This window comes from Sminthopsis crassicaudata, chromosome 4 (assembly GCF_048593235.1).
Source record: "Sminthopsis crassicaudata isolate SCR6 chromosome 4, ASM4859323v1, whole genome shotgun sequence".
Classification (NCBI taxonomy): domain Eukaryota; kingdom Metazoa; phylum Chordata; class Mammalia; order Dasyuromorphia; family Dasyuridae; genus Sminthopsis; species Sminthopsis crassicaudata.
This window is the reverse complement of record NC_133620.1, coordinates 65,067,123-65,085,240: the sequence shown is the minus strand read 5'-3', so window position 1 is coordinate 65,085,240 and position 18,118 is coordinate 65,067,123. Positions and strand designations below refer to the sequence as shown.

The 18,118-nt window shown below is 36.6% G+C and overlaps 1 protein-coding gene across 3 annotated transcripts in view; it reads left to right on the top strand.

Annotated features, from left to right (window-relative positions):
• ASTN1 (astrotactin 1) overlaps positions 1-18,118 on the top strand; it is a 500,602-nt gene that overhangs the window by 262,640 nt on the left and 219,844 nt on the right. For 2 of the 3 annotated variants that reach the window (XM_074308444.1, XM_074308445.1), the window contains exons 4-7: positions 3,020-3,166; positions 4,735-4,842; positions 6,860-7,009; positions 8,953-9,120. In XM_074308444.1, the coding sequence (XP_074164545.1) occupies positions 3,020-3,166; positions 4,735-4,842; positions 6,860-7,009; positions 8,953-9,120 (573 nt within the window). Of the gene's footprint in view, positions 1-3,019; positions 3,167-4,734; positions 4,843-6,859; positions 7,010-8,952; positions 9,145-18,118 lie in introns of all 3 variants that reach the window. The other variant, XM_074308443.1, reaches the window with a different exon arrangement.

Genomic DNA, 18,118 nt, shown 5'->3' with positions numbered 1-18,118 from the left:
TTTGTAACCCCAGCATCAATGTGATACACAGAGTATAAACTTAATAAACATTTATTGAACTTATAACACTGTTTTTCCTTTTCCCGTCTTGCACTCTCCTTTGTATTATATTTACTTATATACATTCATATCTTCCCTCATTAGATTATAAGTCCCTTGTGGGCAAGGATTATGTCGTTTTTCATTTTTTGCATCCCTAACACATTGTTCATATCAGATATACAATAAATATTTGTTGAATTCAATTGGTTTGTTGAATTTGAATTTGAACAGCATTTTCTGCCACACTATTATTCACAATCACTAAGATTTTTTTCTCAGAAAATCAGGGGGAAAATTCCTGAAGAAGCTAAAGTTGCCTCAAAACAGGTGAATTATCTATCACTGGAAATCTTCTAGCAGAAGCTTGATGATCTCTTGTTAAATATGAAGTGGATGGAATTTCTGATTAGATTCAGGTGGGACTTGATGACCTGTGAGGTCCCAGACAACTGTGGATGTCTGTTTTATACAAATTACCAAAGCTTCTCCTCTTCCATTCTTACATCCTCTTATCCCATTAATTGTGACCTAAGGGACATTGTTTCTCCATAGAGAAAATAATGAGTTAAGAGTATCATTTGACACATGGCACCATTTATCTTCTGTGAAATTACTGGACATGAGTCTCAAAGAATTCAAATGAATGTCCTGAAAAGAGCAAATTTTACTCTTCCCTTTCCTTCTCTTCCTCCAATTTATTTTCTTTTCTCCATAGCTCTCATGCACCTCCAGAACAATAAATTCCCTGCAGGTCAATTCCTAGGACAATAAGCCCCAAGGGACAGCCTAGATTTTCTGTTAGAGAAACAGCTGAGAGCTTTTCACTTTCCATACTGTTTACTGGTTTTTGTTTTATGTTTTTAAGTCTCATTTCCCCAGTGAGATTTTAATCTTAAAAAAGCTCAATGAAGGCAGAGAGGATGTCTCATCCATCTTCTCTATTCAAGAGAGCCCACTATAATGCTAATCATGGGATTGATGTTTAATGTTAACAATGATAATAACTCACATAGCACTTTAAGGATTACAGAATACTGTGAGTCAAGTGATATATTATACCCATATTAGGTATGAAAAAACTAAGGCTTAGGAAGCTAAATATCTTGTTTTAGTGCAAATAGCTAGTAAGTGAGATGAATTCAAATCCAAATCTTCTAGGATGCTATATCCAGTGTTTTATTCATTATGACAGACTGAATTGAAAGGAGTTTTTGGTCTTACAAGATTACAGGATTTTAGAGAATATCTTATTTAACTTAAAGATGAGGAGCTGTTAAATGATTCTGCCAAGGTCATACAACTTTTAAATAGCAAACCCAGATCCTTAAATAATATACCTTTATACAGGTCCTTTCCACCATACCAAACCATCAAGAAACAAATTTTCATCTTGACCAGCCTACCTTAAGGGCTTCATTCTCCATTCTTTATAGTGCCCTTTCCCAATTCCTATTTTGATAACCTAATATGGCTGGCTTGAAATTTCCTCTGTTGCAGTAGAAGCTCTCCAAAGGCCAATGAAGCCAGATAGCCTTCAAGCACAGATGCCAGAATGTGTTCTGCATTTGGTGACCTCTATTGTTAAGGAGATGACTTCAAAATCTATCCATCACTTCCAATTCAGTGACCCAACTTCCAGTCCTTAATCACCAATTGCCTCTGGTACATTTCAAACTGGACATCCAGTAGCCATTTCAAATGTCCAAAGCATATCTCATTACCTTTTCCCCTAAACCCACTTCTGTTTTGGTATGGTATCACAATTTTTCTAATCTTTGAAGTTCACAATCTCTGTATCATCCTTAGCTCTTCATTCTTCCTCATTCCACATATTCAATCAGTTGCCAAATCTTGCCATTTCTAGTTATAAAATGTCTCTCAAATTCATCCTCTTCTCTCTGAAATTTCTCACCCCGTTAGTTTCCTAAGTAGTCTTTCCAAAGCTCTAATCATTTCACCAAGCATCCCTACACAATGAATCATGTTGTCTTTCTCTTACTTCTGGGGTCAAATATGAACTCCTCTGTTTTGAGTTCAGAATAATTTACAGTTTTTCCTTCTATATTCTATGATATACTTAAACTGGCTTTCTTACTGTTCTTCACATTTCTGGTCTTAATGCCTTTTGTATCAGCTATCCTCTAAAAATGAAATATAATTCCTCCTCATATCCTTTTCCTATTTTGAAACTCCTTATTTCCTTCAAAACTCAAAGTTCACCATGGAGCCTTTCTTGATTTCCCATGCCTATGTATGTGTCCCTATTACAAATTACATGCACATGTACATGCACACATACACAGACACACACACACTTATATTCATACATCCCTTGTTAGAACATAAGCTCCTTGAGAGCAGTGACTTTATTTTTGGTCTTTGTAACTCCAGCATCTAGCAAAAAATTTCCACAGTGGGGCCAGGTTGGGTGTGGGTTGGGAAAATGCTTAATAAATGCTACCTTCTGTTCAAGGACTATTCTAGGACCAGCTAGGTCGGGAGAAAATTATAGGATTATAGATTTAGATCTGAAAGTGACTTTAATGAGTTCCACCCCATTTTACAGATGAAGAAACTGAGACCAAGAGAAGTGACATGAATTTGCCCAGAGTCTGATGCTGGACTCAAATTCAGGTCTTCTAACTCTAATCTCAGTGCTTTATCCATTACCAAAATGCTGCCTGGAAAGTCTCATCACCAGAACACTGGCCACCAAGGAATGAACTTTTCTTGGTCACATCAACTCATGCAAATTCCTCCTAAAGTATAGGGTTACTATCTGAATATATGGAGGGCATCTTCAAACTAAAGAAACCACAGATCCCTGCAGCTTCGAAGTAAGCTTCTGCTCTCTCTAAGTGTTTTGTACTTAAACAATATCTGAAACTTACTAGTCTGTACAAGTAAATTTCTCTGCTCTTTTACACCTTTTTGGTTGTTCCCATGAAAGTCGATGCCTTTGATTCTCCTTGCCCAGGAAGTGACAATGCCAAACTGTCCCTGATGAACAAATACAAAGACAACATCATTGCCACCAGTCCTGTGGATGCCAACCACCAGCAAGCGACCCTCCTGTCTCACACTTCTAGCAACCAAAGAAAACGGATCAATAACAAAGCTCGAGGTACGTGCAGGAGCCCCCAGAGATAAGTCTGTGTGTTTGTACATCTCTTAGCAGCTTGGGGGATGATTTGTAAGCTCCAAGGTAGTACCAGAAGAAAAGAAAGCTATCTTCTCATATAGGCACTAAAACCCAATTTTTCTTATATCAGCAGAAAATAACTCACATTTGCATAACACTTTAAGGTCTGCCAATTTTCTCTCTCTCACGATAAGCCTCTTAGGCAGAGTAGTGAGGCATTAGTACCTCCATTTTATACCTAAGCAAACTGGGGGTCCTGGGGGTTGTGACTTATCTTAAGGAGATATCTATCTATCGAGAGAGAGAGAGACAAAATGCAATAGGCTTAGATAGAGATGGATAAAGTGAGCTATGATGGTCCCTGTTGTATGTTAAAAATCCCTGTCCTCATAGATATTAAGATTAAACCCCATTAAAAATGATGACCATCATATGGTGATGCTAAAAAAACAACCACTTATTTTGGAACTAGAGGACATGGATTCGAATTCTGACTTGACAACTTGTTCCCTGTGTGACCAATGATACCATTTCATATATCTGGGACTTACTTTCCTATTCTGTAAAAGGGGGAGCTGTAGAACTAAATGCTCTTTAACATTCTTTCCAGCTTTGTATGTAGGGGAATAACAATATAATTAGAAGACAAATTAGCTCTCATCTAGGGAGTAAAAAAGTGATTTAGTTAATAAGGCTTCCCTCCCATTGATATGATGTCATGATGTGACGTCCTGTAGGTATTGTTGGAGTTTGCTTTTTTAAATGATAATCAGAGAGTCATTATCATAGTCACAGCTTTTCCTGCCCACCATCTTTTCCAAATAGATGTCATCTAGAACTGCACTTTGCATTTTGCATATACTTTACACTACTTCTGTATCTCAAAGGCTAACATAGAACCTATAATAGATGTTTTTTTCTGAATTTAATGGAGTTGAAATTCTCTCATTACCTCTCCTAGAATGGATCTAGAACTCAGGTTCCAAGCCTTTGTTCTTGTTTTCTTAACACAGAGAGGGTCATATGGTATATCCAGCATTCTGCAGTATTCATACATGTTTGTACATAACCAAGCAGGGGTTTCCTGGAGCTACCTTGTACAGGCTTTTGAGAGGCAATTGTTAAGTTTTCAATGTGACCATATCTTGGAAATCATCAAATGTTCTAAACCATGGTTTGATTTATTGTTTTTTTTTCATTGTCTAGCCTTAAGAAAATGATGGAGAAAATGTTCATAAATCAGGCTAAATTTAACCATATGTCATGGGTGTATGTGTTTGAACATGCACACATGCACACAGACACAGAAACAAATTGTATCTATCTATATGGAATACACACAAGCACACTTTTTCCCTCTGGAAATCTGGATATTAAACATTTACCAACACACTCCTGCCACAAGTCACCCCTGGATGAACACATAATCGTTCAGAATGAGTTGGGAAAGAAAAGCTAGACAAAGTTTGATGGAATTTTAGACTGAGGTTGGGGTGGCGTTTCTTGGGCAGCTGCTGCTGCTTTTCTTGATGTATTTCTTTTCATTACAGCTGGATCTGCCTTCCTGAACCCTGAAGGAGATTCAGGTACAGAAGCAGATAATGACCCCCAGCTGACTTTTTACACAGATCCCTCTCGCAGTAGAAGGCGGAGCAGAGGTAAGAAAAGTCTCACTGGGTTGACAATAAAGTGGGCAATACAAAGGAGTAGATGGAATATTTTAGATGGGTTTCTCTTGGGATTTGGGTCTATCCCATATAAAAGTGCAGTCCTGGCTGAGGAATGCCAGCAATTATTATTTCAGAAGTTAGGCAACTTTATCCCTTCAGTTGTAACTAGGGTGGTGTGATTAGGGTTAGGGCACTGAAATTTAGAGGGAACAGAATTTATGTCAGGAAGTTATCTCTCTGTTTCTATGCTTTCCATATGGCAGTCTTTACAATAAGAGCCTTGAACAGCTGAGGTTTTTGTTTCTCCACCATTAGATTATGTTGCATTACCCTTATTTGTGTAGGATGGTGACACAAAATTTCCTTCTCCCTAAGCTAATATTTTGTGTGCTTAGTTCCCAAACTGCTAAATACAGCTCTATTTGTCACTCAAGTGTCTTATCAGATAGGCTTCCTTTGTTTCAGTCTCTTTCCCAAAGGGAAATTTGAATGGTGTGATCAGAAATGGAACACTTTCAATTCCACATTTTCCCAGGTGTCTGGAAATGAGGCAAAATCAGGTGTCAAAAGTTACCTTCTATAGGGAACAGTCTTGCACAAACAATACTAACATTTTCTCTTCAGGGGAGAAGATAGCAAACCTAGAAAGGAAGTCAGAAGATCGTTTCTCCTAGAAAATGGTGCAAGATATGCCAATTTAATTGAAAGTATTTCTTCATGAAATGAATCTCTGCCCTGGGAATAGCAGGATTGTTTTATGATTAAAAACGAGGGGGAAAAATGTGATGCTCTGTTACACATATACAAATAGCTCTCTAACATGTAGTACTTTTAAATTTTGCAAATGAATGATAGTGTATGCATCATGTGTAGTTCATTTTAATAGTGTATATTAAATAGCTTTATTTATTGAATAAATACCTAAATAAATACATATAAATAAATATATACATATATGGATGTATATATAAATATATATCTACAGTCCTCTCTATCTATATTATGTGTAAATGCCAGGCTATCATTGCAAATTGACTTCATAGGTGCTTTTGAAACCCTATTCATTCATAATGAGAAACCATGAAGAGATGACTCCTTTAAAATATAAACCTCTCCTAGTAAATAAAATTGGCTGTTGTTATTAATAATTCTATGAGACTTTATAGATAAGGGGAGGATATATTAGGGTGTTAGGTATTATTAAAATGGAAAAAAATCTATATTAAATCTATTTATATATATACACATACATACACATACATGTATTTTATATGATAAAATTAAATATTATATAATGTATGTGTATATAAATAAGCAAATAGAAATCTGCTTCCTTTTGAGGACATTAGATATACCTGGAATTTGCAATTATATTTCCAAGTAAGAGATATCTATGCTTACCAAGAAAAAATATTTACTTGAGCCTGAGATTGGCTCTTGTCACCTTTATGTTTTAGGATTTCTAACAAATATCTTCTCTGTCATTTTTGATCCCGGGCAGCTGAGCCTATCAAGTCTGTATATTGTATTTCTCTATTTTTAGCTTTTCCACCATCTACTAGGATTGAGCTATTCTTGCCCTCCCAGATCAGTTGGGCAGAGTTTGCCACTTAGCCTAACTGTTGCAGCAAAATTGCTTGGGGCTAGCAGGCTGGTTAAATGAAGAAAATACTTTCTCTTGGATAGTTTGGTGTGTCACCTCTTCAAAGGACATAGTGGTGGACTCTACCTCAGGAGCAGTACCAGGGTTTGAGATTACATATGTTAGTTCCAAGCTTCCTATCTTCCAGTTTCCTTCATAATGCTACTTGAGAATGGAGAGGTGAAAAAGAAGGCAATTAGGAGTGTCTTCCAGAAGGGACAGCCCCTGCCTGCCTCAGTGGGCTAAGTGTCCTGGGTGCTGGACTTCTATGGGTTTTTGTGGCCTGGAGAGGGGAATTTAGAATTCAGGATCAAATCTCTGGGCTCTTTACCATTTTTTATCTTCCTTTTGTCTGGTTTGCAGTGGGTTCTCCAAGAAGTCCTGTGAACAAGACCACCCTGACTCTTATCAGCATCACCAGCTGTGTGATTGGTCTTGTCTGCTCATCCCATATGAGCTGTCCACTCATTGTCAAAATCACCCTTCATGTTCCTGAGCACCTGATTGCAGATGGTGAGCCTATCCTCCCATGCATGGGGCCTGGTTCCTTTTCCACAGTTTGATTTTCTAAACACAGCCAAAGAGATGGAAGGATAGAAAATATTATATTCTGCTTTAATGACTTTAAGAGGCAATGTAGAATAAAGAACCAAGTCCTGGACTTGCATTCTGGGTACAAATTGCATCTCTCACACTTAACACATATTTGACCATGAGCAAATGAATAAACTTTCTGAACCTTGGGCAAAAATCTAACTGTCATATTGTTAATTAAAACTAAGTCAGTTAGATTCAGTTAATCTAAGACAGGATGCAACCAAACTTAGGGAAGGCATTTCCCAAATTAGTATTTTTCCCACTGATGAACTCACATGTTATTGCTATGTTGGCATATTAATAAGTGTATATTCAAAGGTATAGTGGCTGGAAGGAATCAAAATAAACTGATCTAAAGAAAGCCAGGCAGTTAGCTTAAAAAGACTGGGTAAAATATAAAAGAGGAAACCAAATGCATCCAAAAGAAATTAAATCGATAGTTTTATTTCTTCTTTTTATTTTATTTTTGATATTTGGAGGAAAAATTATTTTAGGTGGAAAGGCTAATAGATTCATGCTACAAGAGGAGAACAGTTGATTTGGAGTAAATAGGCATAGTTCTGCTTAGTATAGATACATAAACTTACTTTCCCTTACTACCTCTGTGACCTTGGGCAAGAGCACTGGTTCTTAGCACCCACTTTTGTAAAATTGTTTGAAATTTACAATCCAAGTATATTAAACTTTAACTTATCTAATGGTGTGCTCTAATTTAAATAAAGTTAACATATCCCCAAAAGTGATCAACTTTCAATGAGAAAGCCCATACCTGAGAGTATATTCATTTAACATGAAAAATCTCTCTCTAATGTGAAAACATTTTCTTTCTTTGAAATTGGGAGCCTCAGGGCAGTGGATAGAAAAGATGGCCTGGAAGTCAAAAGGGCTTCAATTTAAATCTGCCTTAGACACTTATTGGGTGAGTCACTTAAACCTGATTGCCTCCAAGGGGGGAAAAAAAAAAGAACAAAAAAGAGAAATTAGGAGCCTCATGAGAGGTAGAGATATCTTGAATTGTCAATGAACAATCATGGTATCCATGGCTATTAATGATTATCAACATGGACTCTTTCTCTCTAGCTTCTCTCAGATTCTAAGTTCACTTCCCAAGGAACTGCCATTGATAAAATATTGAATAATCACAGAATCCATGGCCATTAGTGATTATCAACATGAACTTTTTCCCTCTGGCTACCATCATATTCCAAGTTCACTACCAAAGGAACTTGGTATTGATGAAATATTTATATACCCCCTGTTTTCTTTTTGACACTTCCATAGCTCTACTGGTAAATTATTCTGATAAAAAATCATCAATTTATACTTGGAGTGGATTTTAGATGCCAGGAGCACAAACTCCTCACTTTTATATTAGGATACTGAGGTCCATTGGTTAGACAGCAAAAAATGGTGGAGCCAGAAATCAAACCATGTCTTTTTGCTGAGTCTTTTCATTGCACTATGATATCTTCTTAAAAAGACTAAATTGATTCTTCAAAATTTTCTACCAAGGGACCATAAGCAAACTCATCTTTCTTATTTCATCCTCAATCCAGTTTGTTCCCTTTGTTTATCTATGGCATAATTATTTAAAATCCACATTTGGTTTTCCTTGCACAGGAAGTAAAGGGATTGCAGGTATGGGTTATCATGTAATAAAATGTCTCATTGCCCCTTCCAGTTGTACACACAGTACAAGCTAAGGTAAAGCTTCAGCCTGGCTCAGGGGGCATCATTTGGTTTCGGACTTAGGTGTTGTGTATAGATGAAACCTCATGGTTTGAGGTTTCTCCTCAAGACTAAATTATTGCATCTTCAGTCCCTTTTTCTGTTTTTGTTTTGTCCCCTCTTCCTTCCAGGGAGCCGCTTTATCTTACTGGAGGGCAGCCAACTAGATGCCAGTGACTGGCTGAATCCTGCCCAAGTGGTACTCTTCTCGCAACAGAACTCCAGTGGGCCCTGGGCCATGGATCTCTGTGCCCGGCGGCTCCTGGATCCCTGTGAACATCAATGCGACCCTGAAACTGGTAGGCAGGAGCACCGGGCAGCGGGTAACTGTCAGAGATGTCATGCCTCTTGAAATCACTCATGCTTGGACCATCACTCCTAACTCTCCCATACTTCCCTGAGGACCCTTGAATATACAAGTTGTCATCATGGATCTGAGTCACTAAGAAAATTGGTTTAACATTTAGAATCTTATCCTGGCCATAAATTTGTTATAGAGAATGCTATTCGTCCTAGACCAGGTGTCTATATCACCAGCTGCGTTTGGTATCTCATTTTCCTGGACCATCACAATGCCAATCAGCTTTCAAAAAAGAACACAAATTCAACTCTGTTTAGTTATTTCTGAATGCAAGAAAGTCTAGATCAGGGGTTCTCAAACTACGGCCCGCGGGCCAGATACGACCTTCTGAGGACGTTTATGTGGCCCGCTGAGTTATGGCAAATGGGCTGAGGGGTGGAGACAGTGTGAGCTTTTGTTTTTACTATAGTCCAGCCTTCCAAAAATCTGAGGGACAGTGAACTGGCCCCCTATTTAAAAAGTTTGAGGACCACTGGTCTAGATATTTGAAGTCGCATAAGTCACTTGTGCAGGATTTGGCCCTTTATCATAAAATGTTATTCTCTTTAGTCTTCATAAGGTAAGATTTCTAGAATCCATGGGGTAACAGAGAGTAGCCATAGACAGAAAGACTTTTTTTTACATCTAGAGGTAAAGCTAAATATCTCTCAATGTCCATTGTCCCAGGAATACAAGAACCCAGATTTAGGGCTAGAAGAGGACTTTGAAGTCATTTAGATCAATCCTTTCATTTTATAGACATAGTACTAAGGTCTAGAATGGTTAAATGACCTCTCCTATGGTCATATACAAAGAATCATAGCAAAACTAAGATTTAAATCATGGATTTCTTTTTTTTTTTTTTTTTTTTTTATTTTTTAATTTTTTATTTTATTTTATAATTATAACATTTTTCGACAGTACATATGCATGGGTAATTTTTTACAACATTATCCCTTGCACTTACTTCTATTCAGATTTTTTCCCTTCCTCCCCCAACCCCCTCCCCCAGATGGCAAGCAGTCTTATATATGTTAAATATATTACAGTATATTCTAGATACAATATATGTGTGTAGAACCGAATTTTTTGTTGCACAGGAAGAATTGGATTCAGAAGGTAAAAATAACAGTTTACACTCATTTCCCAGTGTTCCTTTTCTGGATGTAGCTGGTTCTGTCCATCATTAATCAATTGGAATTGGATTAGTTCTTCTCTATGTTGAAGAAATCCACTTCCATCAGCATACATCCTCGTACAGTATCATTGTTGAAGTGTATAATGATCTTCTGGTTCTGCTCGTTTCACTCAGCATCAGTTGATGTAAGTCTCTCCAAGCCTCTCTGTATTTCTCCTGTTGGTCATTTCTTATAGAACAATAATATTCCATAACATTCATATACCATAGTTTACCCAACCATTCTCCAATTGATGGACATCCATTCATCTTCCAGCTTCTAGCCACTATGAAAAGGGCTGCCACAAACATTTTGGCACATACAGGACCCTTTCCCTTCTCTAGTAGTTCCTTGGGGTATAAGCCCAGTAGTAGTATGGCTGGGTCAAAGGGTATGCACATTTTGATAACTTTTTGGGCATAATTCCAGATTGCTCTCCAGAATGGTTGGATTCTTTCACAACTCCACCAACAATGCATCAGTGTCCCAGTTTTCCCACAGCCCCTCCAACATTCATCGTTATTTGTTCCTGTCATCTTAGCCAATCTGACAGGTGTGTAATGATACCTCAGAGTTGTCTTAATTTGCATTTCTCTGATCAATAGTGATTTGGAACACTCTTTCATATGAGTGGAAATAGTTTTAATTTCATCATCTGAAAATTGTCTGTTCATATCCTTTGACCATTTATCAATTGGAGAATGGCTTGATTTCTTATAAATTAAAGTCAATTCTCTGTATATTTTGGAGATGAGGCCTTTATCAGAACCTTGAACTGTAAAAATGTTTTCCCAATTTGTTACTTCCCTTCTAATCTTGTTTGCATTAGTTTTGTTTGTGCAGAAACTTTTTAATTTGGTGTATTCAAAATGTTCTATTTTGTGATCAATAATGGTCTCTAGTTCTCCCTTGGACACAAACTCCTTCCTCCTCCACAAGTCTGAGAGGTAAACCATCCCATGTTCCTCCAATTTATTTATGATTTCGTTCTTTATGCCTAAATCTTGGACCCATTTTGATCTAATCTTAGTATGTGGTGTTAAATGTGGGTCCATGCCTAGTTTCTGCCATACTAATTTCCAGTTTTCCCAGCAGTTTTTGTCAAATAATGAATTCTTATCCCAAAATTTGGGATCTTTGGGTTTGTCAAAGATTAGATTGCTATTTTTATTCACTATCTTGTCCTGTGAACCTAACCTATGCCACTGATCAACTAGTCTATTTCTTAGCCAATACCAAATGGTTTTGGTGACTGTTGCTTTATAATATAGCTTTAAATCAGGTACACTTAGACCACCTTCCTCTGACTTTTTTTTCATTAGTTCCCTTGCAATTCTCGACCTTTTATTCTTCCATATGAATTTTGTTGTTATTTTTTCTAGGTCATTAAAATAGTTTCTTGGGAGTCTGATTGGTATAGCACTAAATAAATAGATTAGTTTGGGGAGTATTGTCATCTTTATTATATTCGCTCGGCCTATCCAAGAACATTGAATGTCTTTCCAATTATTTAAATCTGACTTTATTTTTGTGGCAAGTATTTTGTAATTTTGCTCATATAATTCCTGACTCTCCTTTGGTAGATATATTCCCAAATATTTTATACTATCGACTGTTATTTTGAATGGAATTTCTCTTTGTATCTCTTGCTGTTGGATTGTGTTGGTAATGTATAAAAATCCTGAGGATTTATGTGGATTTATTTTATATCCTGCGACTTTGCTAAAATTCTGAATTATTTCTAATAGCTTTTTAGCAGAGTCTTTGGGGTTCTCTAAGTATACCATCATGTCATCTGCGAAAAGTGACAATTTGTAAATCATGGATTTCTGACTTCAAACTCAGCACCATATGCATCACACTATGCTATCTTTTATTTCCCTCCCCTATGCCCTTGTTCCTGGGATGGGAGGGGAGCTTCAGGACTGGAGAAAAATGAATAATGTTTCCATTTCCACAAACATCTGTGTTTGGAATTACAACTCAATTGTAGATCTAATAGGCTATAAACTGAGGTTATAAGAACAGAGCACTTGACTTGGGGTAGTGAGATTAATTCTGTCTAGTAAAAATGGCTTAACATCCTTTATATAACTACTTGTATGAACTTGTATAAGTCACATGATCTCTGGGATTCAGTATTTTTTTATGCAAAATATAGCCATTGGGCTAAATTCCATCTTGAGTCTCTTCAGTCTCTACATCAATCAAACTGTTAAAGACTTTAGCTTAAAAAAAGACTGTACCTTCTTTACTAGTTGGTTAACTTTTTTTTTTCATAAGTTTCTTGTTTTTCTTAGATGGTTTATTTTTATCTTTTAGTTGCTCCCCAATGTCTCATTTGATTATTAAATTCTTATTTGAGTTCTATAAATTCTCTCTGGTCAGGGAGCCATTTCAGGTTACTTTTTGGGGTAGAAAAATAAATACTTAGCTTAAAAAGTCAAGGTCTCCTACTACATTCAGGGTCATCTTCAGTCATTCTGAACTATATCTGGTCACTTGACCCAACTGGCTCTGGAGGAGAAAGTGAGGCAGTTAACTTTGCCCATCCCTCCCTCACTTAAATCCAAGTCACTTCTATGTCATAGCATCACCTCCCTGATATCATGGTCTTCTTCAAGAACAAAAGACAGATAACTACAACATATGGTCCCAACACTCCTCTTCATGGACTTTGCTATCCAGTAATAACGGGCTTTTTGCTGTTCCTAGTGCATAATGCTCATCAATTCACTGACATCCATTTTCTCTGGCTTTCTTTTATGACACAAACTTTTCATCTCTTCCTCTCCACTCTCTAGATTCTTTAGCTTCCTTCATTCTCAACTAAAATGCACTCTAAAAATTCATCTTCCTTTTTACTGTCTCAAACCTTCTTAATCTTAGTATCTCCCTTCTGAGACTTCCCAACTTTTCCCTTATTATATATAGTTTGTTCATAATTTCTTGTTTTTTTTAATAAGGTTCTTCCCCAATAGACTGAGTTCCTTGAGAGTAGGAATATTTCCCCTTCTTTCTTTAGGTTGGTAGTTCTTAGCAAGAGTACTCAATATATAGCAAGTGCTTAATAAATACTAGTCAACTAACTGAATGCCTAACACGGATGCTGAAAAAATGACTTACAAAATAGTAAACTTTTATTGAAATGAAACTAATACAGCTTAAAAGCATTATATTGACTTGTGGAAGACCAAGACAATCAATCAATAAATATTGATCCATAAATATTTATTAAACACCTACTATATACCAGGCAGTATGGTAAACCTTAACAATATATATTATTTACAAATGCATGTATGTATATATATATATGTTTATATATGTATATATATACATTTGCACATACATATATATGTATATACATATATGTTTACATATATGTATATACATATAAAAGAAAGATGGTTCCTGCCTTCAATGGAAAAGAGGAAAAAGAAAAGAAAGCTGAAAAAGTGGGGTGGAAGAGTGAGCAAGGTCATGAGAAGCATTGGAGGCATGATGGAGATGGTCAGGAAAGTTCAAAAATGTTCAGAAATTCAGAAATTAAGGGAAGATTTTGCTGGTGTTTCTCCTTAGAATGAAGTATTGCATTGTATGGCTTTACCTTCCAATTGGTAATCAGAATATTCCTTGATCTGTTAATGTTTCCTTTTTTTGAAACTTTCTTTTCTTTGGACTTTAATTCCTGCTAACATTCTAGAACATATTTTAATGGGTGGTCAGTGAACATCTAAACAAGGAAATAGTTACTACCAAGAGCCAGTCTGATTTTATCAATGTTAGATCATGCCAGATACCCAATTTCCTTTTTTGATGATGAGGATGATGCTGTTGGTCCTTAGCATTTATATAACAGTTTAAAGTTTGCGAAACATTTGGGAAATATTATATCATTTTATCCTCATAGCAACTCTGGAAGATAGGTGCTATTCTTATCCTCATTTTACAGATGAGGAATCCAATACTGGAAGAGGTTAAATGAATTGCCCTTGTTCACACAACTAATAAATGAGATCAGATTCAAACACTTCTTCAGTTCCAGTCCAGCACTCTATTCATTGTACTATATAGCTGTCTTTTTGAGGAGGTTATTTGATTGACAGATCAGGATTTATTTAAATTTTAGAAAAGTTTTTGGCTAAGTTCTGGGTCTCTCATTGGAAGAAGAACATGTCTAAGTTGGAATTGGTCCAGAAAAGAGTTAACAAAATCAGGAAGGGCCTTGAGTTCATGCCATATGAGGATTGGCTAAATCCCATTGGAAATTTTTTTTACCTGAAGAAGAGACTTAGGGGAAACATGATCTTTGTGTTCAAACACTTCAGAGACTATCATGTATAAGAGATTAGACTTTTTGTGTTTGTCCTCAAAGTTCAAGACAAGTTAGAGTGAGTGGCAGTTTCAGTTGGATAGATTTTTGAATCTATAAGGAATAACTTGCAAATGATTAGAATTACCAAATATAGAACAGACTACTATGACTGATAGTAGAATCTTCCTTATTGAAGAGAAATTATAGGGGGGGTTGTTTCAGGTGTGGGTTAAGTGAGTTAATTCGAAGGTCATTTCCAATATTACCATATTAGATTTTATGAGGTCCTTTTTTAGAAACAAAATGTAGGAAAATGAAAGTCTTTTGCACAGGTATGATTTTGTGGAGAGGTAACGATGATGATAGAGTGTTCATACTTTGAAAATGAAATGACCATCATCATCATCATCATCATCATCATCATCACTAACCTCTATTACTTTAAGGTTTATACATATGCATATGTTTAGACATATATTTATAGTTGTTTGTATGTATATATATATATAACTGTATATGTGTATATGTATATATGTATATATGCATACATGTAAATTTTATTTTAACCTCATAAGTTCGCAATGTATTTTTGTTATTTCTATTTTACAGATGAGGAAATTGAAAATTTGAATGTAAAATGACTTGACTAGAGTCACTGTTAGAATGGGGCAGGAAGTTTTTTGCCTGACTTGGAGTTTAATGCTGTAGCCACCTGGGCACCTTTGAGGTTAGCTACCCATATAATCTCTGAGGACCTATATACTTATATCAATATATCTCTTAGGGCTAGATGAAGATGGATATGTCTATATTTAATCAATTTTTAATGAACCCATTGTAGAGAATCTTCCCATATGGAATAAAAAGTACAGCATTTAAAACTTCCGTTTGTGGGAATCAGCTTGCTGATTCTCCCACGCCATCAGGAAAATGCCAGACTAAACAGATGGATTTTTCCCCATGCCCAAAAGTCAGTTTGCATGTTCAGTCTTAGAAACCTAGAGGAAAGTACAGTCCAGTAGTAGTTAAAGTCCTTCCCCATCAAGTACTTGGTCATGTTTGTCTCTCTCTGATTTCTCTGAGTCTTCCTCTGAAAGGACATCTCTTAGAGGAACTGGAATCCTATCAAAATCAACCAACTCTGGGGAGCATTTAGAAGAAAAGAGATAACCATAAGCTGTTAAAGCTATAAAGTGTCTTGGACAGTCTCCAGGATAAACTTTTCAGAGGGACTGTCATGTTTCAAGGTCATATAGCTGGTAGGTAATAAAAACAACTCCATATCAAAAGTCTCCGGACACCCAATCTGATCTTTCCACTTCACTCTAAAATCCAGGCAGCATTGCGTTCCCTCTTTCAGTGTTCCACATGATGGTCTACAGTGAGACCCTTACATCAACATGTTTTGGGGTTTTTTTTTCCCCCACTCAGGTGGAAAATTTCCAATGCTTTTTGAATATGACTTTGTAAAGTCCCTCCCCTGCCAATGACGTTGTAGTATCCTGGCAACTAATGTATTTCCAACCAGAAAGCCATAGAAGGAATCTAAAAATAAGGACCCAAACCCAAGTAGCAAACCTACATAGAATTATCTCCATCTTTGAAAACAGCTGGGAGAGGTGCTATGGAGATTATACAAACTCATTAAAATGCACGCACATAGACATATGCATACACAGGTAACATGTACTTATGTATGTATGTATGAAGGGATTCTGTGTCTCTTTCCTCCCATGAAATAGATGATATGGTTATCTCACACTCTCATCACTAAAAAACTTTTCGCCTCCCACATTCCATCACAGATCCCATCCCCGTATAGCTTTCAAGTGTTGGAATTGGCTGCAAGTCAATCCAGCCTTATTTTTGCAATCTTCCCAGCACTCTTTGGAAATGCCATTGTGCTGGGTCATGTGCTTTCCCAGACAAAATGAAGTGTGTCTTAGGAATAGATGAAGAATGCTAATGCTGGAGAGGAGCAGTTTCTGAGATTGGGATCTTTCAGCATTTGTCCTTTCCTAGATCAGACTAAAATTGAGTAAATATTTACTCACCAGTTCCCACCATCTTCCAAACAAGGAAGTAAAGGGCAGGCTTACCCTCTGGCTGTGATATGGCTAGATACCACTGAGTAATTTACAGAGATGAAAGACCTACTAAAATCAGATTGGGCAGGGCTATTTAAACTTTTTCCACTTACAATGCCTTTTTTCCCCAAGAAATTTTAAAGTGACCTCAGGTATATGGATATAAAAAATAGTATACAAATCAAACCTTTACTGATAATAAAACATTATTTCACACCTTCACATTCAGTTATAGGATTCTAGGTAGGGTTGCGAACCATAGTTTAAGAAGTTATGATATTAAGGAATCAGGTGCAGACTTGGGGCTGGGTCAATAATCTCCTTATCTTATGATAAGCTCCAAGTTATGAATTCTTCTTATAGTACCTCTAAAATGTACATCTGATGGGTTTCTCTATTCCTGAGGTATAGGAACTCAACCTGTCCAAAAATATCAGGAAGATCTTGGTGCAGATTCTGCCCTGATATAATATGTGTGAATCTGAGCAAGTCAATTAAGTTCTCAGGTCTTTATACAGCTCTTTACAAATTGCAGAATAGATGCCAGCCTGCATTGGTCAGGAAAGTTGATCCACCAAAGTTCCCTTTACCAGTGAAATAAAAAATTCATTCAGAGTGGTTTGCTTTTTCTTTCTTTCATTTTACAGATGAGGAAACTGAGGCAAAAAGAGTTAAGTGACTTACCCAGGGTGAAAAAACTAGGATGTTTCTGAGACTAGATTTGCACTAAGGAAATAGTCTTTCTCACTCCAGTTCGTTCCAGCACTCTATCCACTGTGCCATCTATCAAGCACCTCTCATCTTCGTGGCACTGAGAATATGAATATTACCCCTGCCTTCAAGAAGCTTACATTCTGCTGAGAATGATAGAACATGTTCAAAGATAAATTAATGTAAGCTATAGATAAAGCAAAAGCAAAGTAATGGGAATGGAGTACCAGTAATGAAGAGGAATAAGAATGATATTTTTAAGGAGGTAGAACTGGAGTTGAGTCTTAAAGGGAGGTAGAAATGAGGAACAAGAACATCTGAAGAACAAGGGATGGCCTCTGGAGAGCCATGCAGTTGGAAGTTGGAAGCCCATGTATGAGGAATAGAAAGTGGAATAGTTTGGCTAGTGTGTGGAGCATGGAAGGAGTAGTAATATAGCATGCTCCACACACTAGCCAAACTATTCCTCTTTTTGCCTCAGTTTCCTCATCTGTAAAATGAGCTGAAGAAAGAAAAAGCAAACCACTCTGATATTTTTTGTAGAAAAACCTCAGTGGCATCACAAAGTGTCTGATAACAACAACAATAACAACAAAACTACTGAACAATAATAATTGATGAAGCTGTTCAATGTTAATTTCCTTCCAGATTGTGTGCAAGCAT